Source organism: Pistacia vera, unplaced genomic scaffold (assembly GCF_008641045.1).
Source record: "Pistacia vera cultivar Batoury unplaced genomic scaffold, PisVer_v2 Contig421, whole genome shotgun sequence".
Classification (NCBI taxonomy): domain Eukaryota; kingdom Viridiplantae; phylum Streptophyta; class Magnoliopsida; order Sapindales; family Anacardiaceae; genus Pistacia; species Pistacia vera.
This window is the reverse complement of record NW_022196248.1, coordinates 1,302,254-1,309,887: the sequence shown is the minus strand read 5'-3', so window position 1 is coordinate 1,309,887 and position 7,634 is coordinate 1,302,254. Positions and strand designations below refer to the sequence as shown.

Here is a 7,634-nt window from a genome sequence, read left to right as displayed (position 1 = left end):
GAGTTGAATGAGAAATCAAGCCCTAAATTAACTAGTTGAACCATCCATATACGCAAACAAATTTAGCAGCAGAGATAACAAGTTAGAAACGGGATTGGTTGCAAGGATTTGATGATCAAAGAATGTCGAATTTAAACCTTGTATTTGTTAATTACCAACCACATTAATGGACCTTCTTATAAGTTAAAAGACTGAGAGTCTTTTTCATTTCACATTTTACTCGTTTGTGCCAGCTAGAACGACGATCAGATTCATTATCCTTCCCACATGTATATATAACTTTCACCATCACGTTCTGTTAATGTGTTATTTACTTATTTATTACAAGTTTAACTAAATATAATAAGTAAAATCTCAAAGGAAAATGATGAACCAAAGATTCAGAGCTAACTCATAATACTCAACCTTTTTTAAACCCTTTGAATGAAGCATACTCCAAAAGATTTGATACCCTGATCCTAAAATTTGGAGGAAACCCACCCACGGCTAGCCCAGTGGGCAGCAATTAATAAGGGCATATTAAGGGGGTTGTGCATGGCTTTAACCCTTTGATTCTCCAGTAGATACAAAGATAATATATTTACTCATGATTTATCTAAGGGGCCGCAACAATGGGTTGAAAAATAGTCTAAATGTGCTTAAGTTGACCAGACACCTCAGTTAACAAAAAAAAAAAAATATATATATATATATAATTTTTTTCCTTATTAGATGGAAGCAACGAATTAATAATAGGATATAAGGATTTTACAAAATATAAATAATTGTGTATTCAATGGAATTCCTAATTTAAACATGGACAGTTGTATTTTAAAACGAAATATGTCACTTGGATAGTAAAAAAGTTTGGGATCATTAAGTTCAAGTACTCTTGCGTACGTAGGAGATAATCTTGACTTGAGTGGGGGAAGAAAATTACAAAGAGAAAAAGTCAGCTTAGGCCAAGTCACATTCCAAAACGCACCCAGTCCAGTCAGCCGACGACCTCTTCTATATATCTTTGATCAGTTATAGTTCGTTAGTATAAATACTGGCAGATACCATACACAAACACAATAACAATCACAAACAAAGATAATCAAATATCAGATACCATTCATGGCTTCTTTACAAGTTTCAGATAGCCTTTTTTATTCATCTTCGTGTCGCTCTTCAAATAGAATAAATGCTGCTATATCTGTCCCAAAACTCCCAAGAATCAGTTTGTCTCCTCCAAAAAAACGGAGTATAGACTTGGTTGAGCAACTGAGGATGAGAGCTAACAAAAATACAAGCTCAATCCCAGTAGAAAAGATTGTCCCTAGCACAGCAATACAAGAAAACAATGCTGACGACTCTACTAATTCAATGGTGACAGCCCAACTTTACGCTATCTTAGAGTCTGTTGCTGATAGAGTTGAGATGCACAACAACCTGGGCCAGCAACGTGACAACTGGAACACCCTTCTGTTGAACTCTATCAACATGATTTCTCTCACTGCTACCACCATGGCTGGTGTTGCTGCAACTGGTGGCGCAGGCGTTTCATCACTTTTGGCTTTGAAGTTATCATCAACTCTCTTGTTCTCTGCAGCCGCTGGGATGATGGTTATGGTGAACAAGATTCAGCCCTCACAACTTGCAGAAGAGCAACGTAATGCAGCAAGATTGTTCAAGCAGCTCCAGAGAGAAATACAAACCGTCCTTGCTCTAAGGGTTCCCAGTGAAGCCGACGTGAAAGAAGCAATGGAGAAAGTTTTAGCGCTTGACCAAGCATACCCACTTCCCTTGCTAGGTAAAATGATAGAAAAGTTCCCTAAAACATTTGAGCCTGCTGTGTGGTGGCCATCAAATCACTCCCAGGCAAACAATAAAAACACATATGAAAGAGAGCAAAGTAGCATGAATACGGAGAAAAATGGATGGCGTGAAGATCTGGAAGTGGAAATGAGAGAGATTATTGGAGTATTAAAGACAAAAGATACAGAAGATTACATGAGACTAGGCAACCTGGTGTTGAAGATAAACAAGATTCTAGCCATCTCAGGGCCATTACTCACTGGCATTGCAGCCGTTGGGTCGGCTTTCCTGGGGTCTCCTCACGGGTCATGGGCTGCTGTCGTTGCGATGGCTGCAGGCGCATTAGCTACCACAGTTAACACATTGGAGCATGGTGGACAAGTCGGTATGTTGTTGGAGATGTACAGATACTGCGCTGGCTCCTTCAAACTTCTGGAGGAATCAATTGACGCAACTCTCAATGAAAGTGAAGTGGAGAAGAGAGAAAATGGGGAGATGTTTGAACAGAAAGTAGCTTTACAGTTGGCAAGAAGCACTTCTCAACTGAGAGATCTTTCCGAAAAATCAATGTACTCTCGCATAGATGGAGCCGAACTAGAGGAGTTTGCAAGTAAACTTTTCTGATCGGAGATAATTTACATTTTTTTATTCTTGTGATAACAAATATATATCCAGTGTGTAATCATGTATAGAGAAGATATTAATGGCCTCTAATTTAATAAATTATTTTTAAACTTTCATACAACAGAAACTATTTCATTCCATTTTCAGATATATAAGACATACTCCTTAATTATTGCACTTCGACTAATCTTCCAAGGTCTTGAAGTTAGCAATCGGAGATACTCTCAAATGATCATCTCTATTAACAATCGAGGTGACTCAAACTTAAGACCTCTTGAATAACACACTTAAGAGTCCTTGCCTGGCCACTTAAGAGTGGTTTTATCATTTCAATATTGCCACTTTCAAATTTCAAATAGTAGTTTAATTTTATGTATATAAATATATTGTCAGTCTCAACTATGAACCTTATTAATTGACTATTACAATTTATCGCTGGTTAACATAATGGATAAAAGTTTAACTTCATGTATTACATCAAAATTTACCCCAAAAAAACAAAAATTATTTAATATTTATTTTAGTCACATTTTTTAGGTTGAAAACCGAATTTAAGGGCTTAGAGAAAACATAGAGAAAAGTGTTATGAACCGGAATTCTCTCCCTCTTCAGAGAGAAAGCAATCTTATTCAAAAACTACTTCAGGTTGTATGGTTTGGGAAGGTCCAACTTTCGGTTGCTGAGTAATAGTTTTCTTAAAAGAAGGAAAATCTGTATTATAAGAGGGGTTTTGCCCCCATGGTTGATTTTATAAAATACATATATTTTCTATATCTAAATATTTTTGTGTTTATATATATGAGTAGAATTGTCTAGGTTTCAAACTAGTGGGGCGAGGCTCTGTAGACAAAATGGTTGAATGGTTAATAAACTTGTAAAAACTGAAGAAGTCAAAAGGCCACTCAACGGCTATGATTATCCGAGAAATTTTGTCTTTTTGACTAACAACAAAATCGACCCCTTATTACGTCAAACTTTTATCTGCATATTTATTTATGCTCATTTTTTTGGTTTTCTTTAAACCACTAATCAAAGGGCTTTGCTAAGATTCTAGTTAATTTTACCCAGTAAAAATCAGATATTTGACCAGCTGGATTTTGGTAATCAGATATTTGACCAGCTGGATTTCGGTAATAGCCGTCAAAAGTTCAGACATATTCCAGTTAATCGAGCTCGCTGCATGTCTGCCTGCTGCTAGACTTTTATTTATTTAATCACTTTATAGAAACTTGACCCTTCAAAAACCTGTGAAGTGTATATATGTTTTTATTCAGTTTTAGTTCAAGTAAAGTAACCAATATAAAGTAAAACGTGTTTGATATTTTTAATTTGCATTATATTAAATGAATAATTAAGTTGCTAACATTCATAGTTGTATACCACTAAACCAATAATTAAATTGATTGCTCTTTCCATAAATCAATATATGGGAGGATCTTAATTCATGATTTCACATTAATTATTTAAATGATATATTATAAGGTAAGTCGCTCATAGAAAAGAGTCTCCCTTGTGTCACAACATTATTTCACAATGTTGTGACAAGAACAAGTGTGGAGAATGTAGGAGTTTCGCAAAGCATTCACATGGGGTATGACAACTGAGATCTCAGGTGTGTTTCCTCTTGACTATTAGATATAAAGGATATTCATGTAAATTATAGCTAATTACTATTTAGTTAGCTTTGGAGAAATTGAGTTAGGTAACTCATATTTAGCTCAATTAGTTAATGAGATATAGTGTTGTATATAAAGAAACAGTGATGCATCAGTAAAGTGTGATTTCATTTTCCCAAAATTTAGTTCAATACACTCCTATTTGCTTTATTAACATGGTATCAAAGCATCGGAGATTCAACCTTAATCTAGGAAATGGGTCAATTCGAATCAATCCTCTATACTTCAGCTAAGCTCATTCAAGCTTAAATATTTGATTTCTTCATTTCATTCCTTGAGTTTTTAGTTCAAAATCTTGGATTTTAGGTTTTGCTCTAGCTCGAAATCTTGAATCAAGTTTGATTCAACCTGAACTCTTTTCTGATTTCTACTTGAATATGACCTTCAAACAATCAATTTGGTATTGATTAATCGATATGGCAACACCGACAGAAGAAGTAACTGTTCAGATGATTGACTCCAACTCGCCCTTGTATGTTCATCCATCAAATACACCAAGCTCTGTACTGGTCTTTAAGCAACTTGTCGGAACTGAAAATTATAGTATTTGGGGTTGACCCATGTCAGTCTCTCTTTGTGCCAAAAACAAACTTGGATTTGTTTATGGTACTTGCACAAAATCGATTGTGCATCCTAGGTTAGTTCCACAATGGGAGAGATACAACTCAATAGTACTTGCATGGATCTTTAATTTAGTTTCAAAGGAAATCTTTAATAGTATAGTTTACTCCACAGGTGCTACACAAGTTTGGCAAGATTTGAAGGAGTAGTACAACAAAGTGAATGGGACTAGAGTTTTTGGATTACATCGGGAAATTTCTAACATGACTCAAGGAACTAATACGATAGCTAGCTATTATAGCAAGCTCAAGTCATTTTGGGATGAAATGGATTCCTTGGTCAGCCTCCCTACACCTGATAGTGTCTCAACAAAGGCATATCTGGAGCACTTAAATCAGCAGAAGCTACTACAGTTTTTAATGGTTTTAAATGAGTCTTATTCAATGGTTTGAAGCCAAATCTTGCTAATGAACCCTTTACTGAGTGTCAACCAGGCTTGTTCAATGGTCAATCAAGATGAAAGCCAAAAAATATTGGCAAGAATGAGTTGGAATCCAGAGATAAGTACTGCACTTTATGCCAATCATACTGGAAATGGCAAATCTTGCTGATGGCCCTTTACCAAGTGTCAAACAGGCTTGTTCAATGTTCAATCCAGAAAATATTGACAAGAATGAGTTTGAATCCAGAGACAAGTATGGCACTTTATGCCAGTCATACTAAAAATGGCAAACATCAAAATCAGGGCCAAAAATATAAGGGAAAAAAACCTTATATTGAATGTGAATTTTGCCATATTCTTGGACACAAATGTGATAGCTGTGACTATCAATTTACCAAAGGAAAAGGAAACTCTAAGTCAAAAGCCACTGCTAATTAGGTGCACACTTCAAAACCATCAACCACTGGAAATTCAGGATCAAGCACTAGGAATTCAAAGTCGATGATTGGTCCTGTTTTGATTGTTAAGCAATACAACCATATCCTCCAACTCTAGGAAAGGAGAACGTTTCTCCACCAGCTGCGAACCTGGCAGGAAATTCTGTTGCCTTGATGTCTTATCTTGATCAAAGTTGCTGGATAATTGATACTGGAGCATCTGACCATATGACATTTGACCATTCTATCCTCCAATCATCCACTACTATAGAACTTTTTGTAAAATACCTTGTATGATTACCTAATGGAACAAAGACTTATGTTAAACATGTAAGATCTATAGTTCTGGACTGTAATTTACACATATTAAATGTCCTGAATGTTTCAGATTTCAATCACAATTTACTTTTAGTCTCCAAACTTGCTGCCTCTAACTAGAGGTGGAACAAATGGGCTGGGTTAGGCGGGTCAACCCTAACCTGGCCCGCAATGAAAAGGGTTCAACCCGGACCGCCAATATGGCGGGCTGGGTTGAACCTGTTAGACCGATCGTCACAGTCTAAAAATTAAACCTAAGTATCGTAGTTAGCGGTAAGCAGGATCGAATCCACAGGGAGCAAGACTAACAACCTAATGTATTTTAAGTAGCGAAAATGAAATTGGCAATGGATTAATGAAACTAAATAGACTAAATGCAAATAATGAAAAAGTGCAATTAAAACTAATAAAAACTTTATAATAAAAATGTTGCCGTTACGGTTTTGGTTCGACACGAGACCGACTCACACAATTCTTCTCCACCCTCTACGATCCCCTAAACATAAAAGGCAAGGTAAATCAATGAAATGGTTTCCGACACTCTAGGTATAATCATCGTCTCACCCGATCACTCAAGTCGATTGGTTAAAGACTATCTTGAACGTCGATAAACGCTACAAGGCAATACCACTAGTTGGTACACGATTAACAAATACAATCTGTCAACACGTAATATCCAATCAACCAACTTCACAATAAACCAACAAGGTAGAAATTAAATTAAATCCAAACACAACTCAATTACAATCGATGCGAAGTAATGTAAGCAATATTCATCATTTAATTATTCCAAACCAATGTTATCATTCAGCAAGTTCTATGAAAACATTAAATCACAATGGAAAACAATATTCATCACAAGTTATGCCCAAATCATATTAAGTACGAAATCAATCATGAAACGAAAACAATATAATCCGAAGCACAATACTACCAAATGTCCATAATCGGGCTCATCCAACTAGTCGAGAGCTGGTGAGGAGAGTCGTGGAGTCAATCCCGATCTCGCCTTGCGTAACAGACAACCAGGAGTTAGCCGCTCATGGTGGTGATGACGGAGGCCGAAACGGTGGAAACGGAGCGCCATGGCGGAGAGGAGGTAACCGACAGCGATATGATGCGAAGAAGGGCGAAAACGACCAACGGATAGCCCGGGATACGAACAGCCGCGGTTCGCGGAAAACGTTAATTTTCCGGCGGGTCTCGGAAAACGGTGGCAGAAAGGGATCCGAAGGTACCAATGGAAAGCTCTGGTGATGGGGAGTTCAGATCAGGTCCTGGGGAGATGAGAAGTGCCGGAAATGAGCAGGATCTGGCCTGGAAGATGAAGAGTCGCAGCGGCTAAATCACAGATTCGGCGGGTTTTCGCAGCGGCTGAAGCAAAGGAAGTGTAGATCTGGGGGGAATGAAGATCTACCTTGGGGAGCTGGAACGTCGCCGGAAATGGCCAAAATTGGCCGGGAACGAAAATGACGCGATGGAAGATGAAACGCCGCGGTGGTGCTTGGTTCACGGTGGTGATGGAGGGCTGATGGTGACCAGAGCAAGGGGGAGGTGAATCGTCGCCGGAAAAGGAGACCATCGTCGCCGGAGCTTGATCGGAGAAGGTGAAGGGTCGCCGGAAAAATGAAGATGAACAGCCCCTGGTGCATCTGCATTTTTTCTTTTATAGCACATATTGCAAAATTTCAGTTTAGTCCCTACACAATTAAAAAGTGACAAAATCAGCCCCTTAAAACATGACATTTTACCCCCTAAACAGTATAAATGAGACAAAATCACCCTTAATCCATAAAC

The 7,634-nt window shown here is 37.7% G+C and overlaps 1 protein-coding gene across 1 annotated transcript; it reads left to right on the top strand.

Moving 5' to 3' along the window:
• The first annotated feature begins 1,075 nt into the window (after nt 1–1,075).
• On the top strand, nt 1,076–2,481 carry LOC116142950 (probable F-box protein At4g22030). Its single transcript, XM_031428366.1, has one exon. It carries the CDS (start codon nt 1,099–1,101, stop codon nt 2,401–2,403), a length of 1,305 nt encoding a protein of 434 aa, XP_031284226.1. The 5' UTR covers nt 1,076–1,098; the 3' UTR covers nt 2,404–2,481.
• The last annotated feature ends 5,153 nt before the right edge of the window (nt 2,482–7,634 follow it).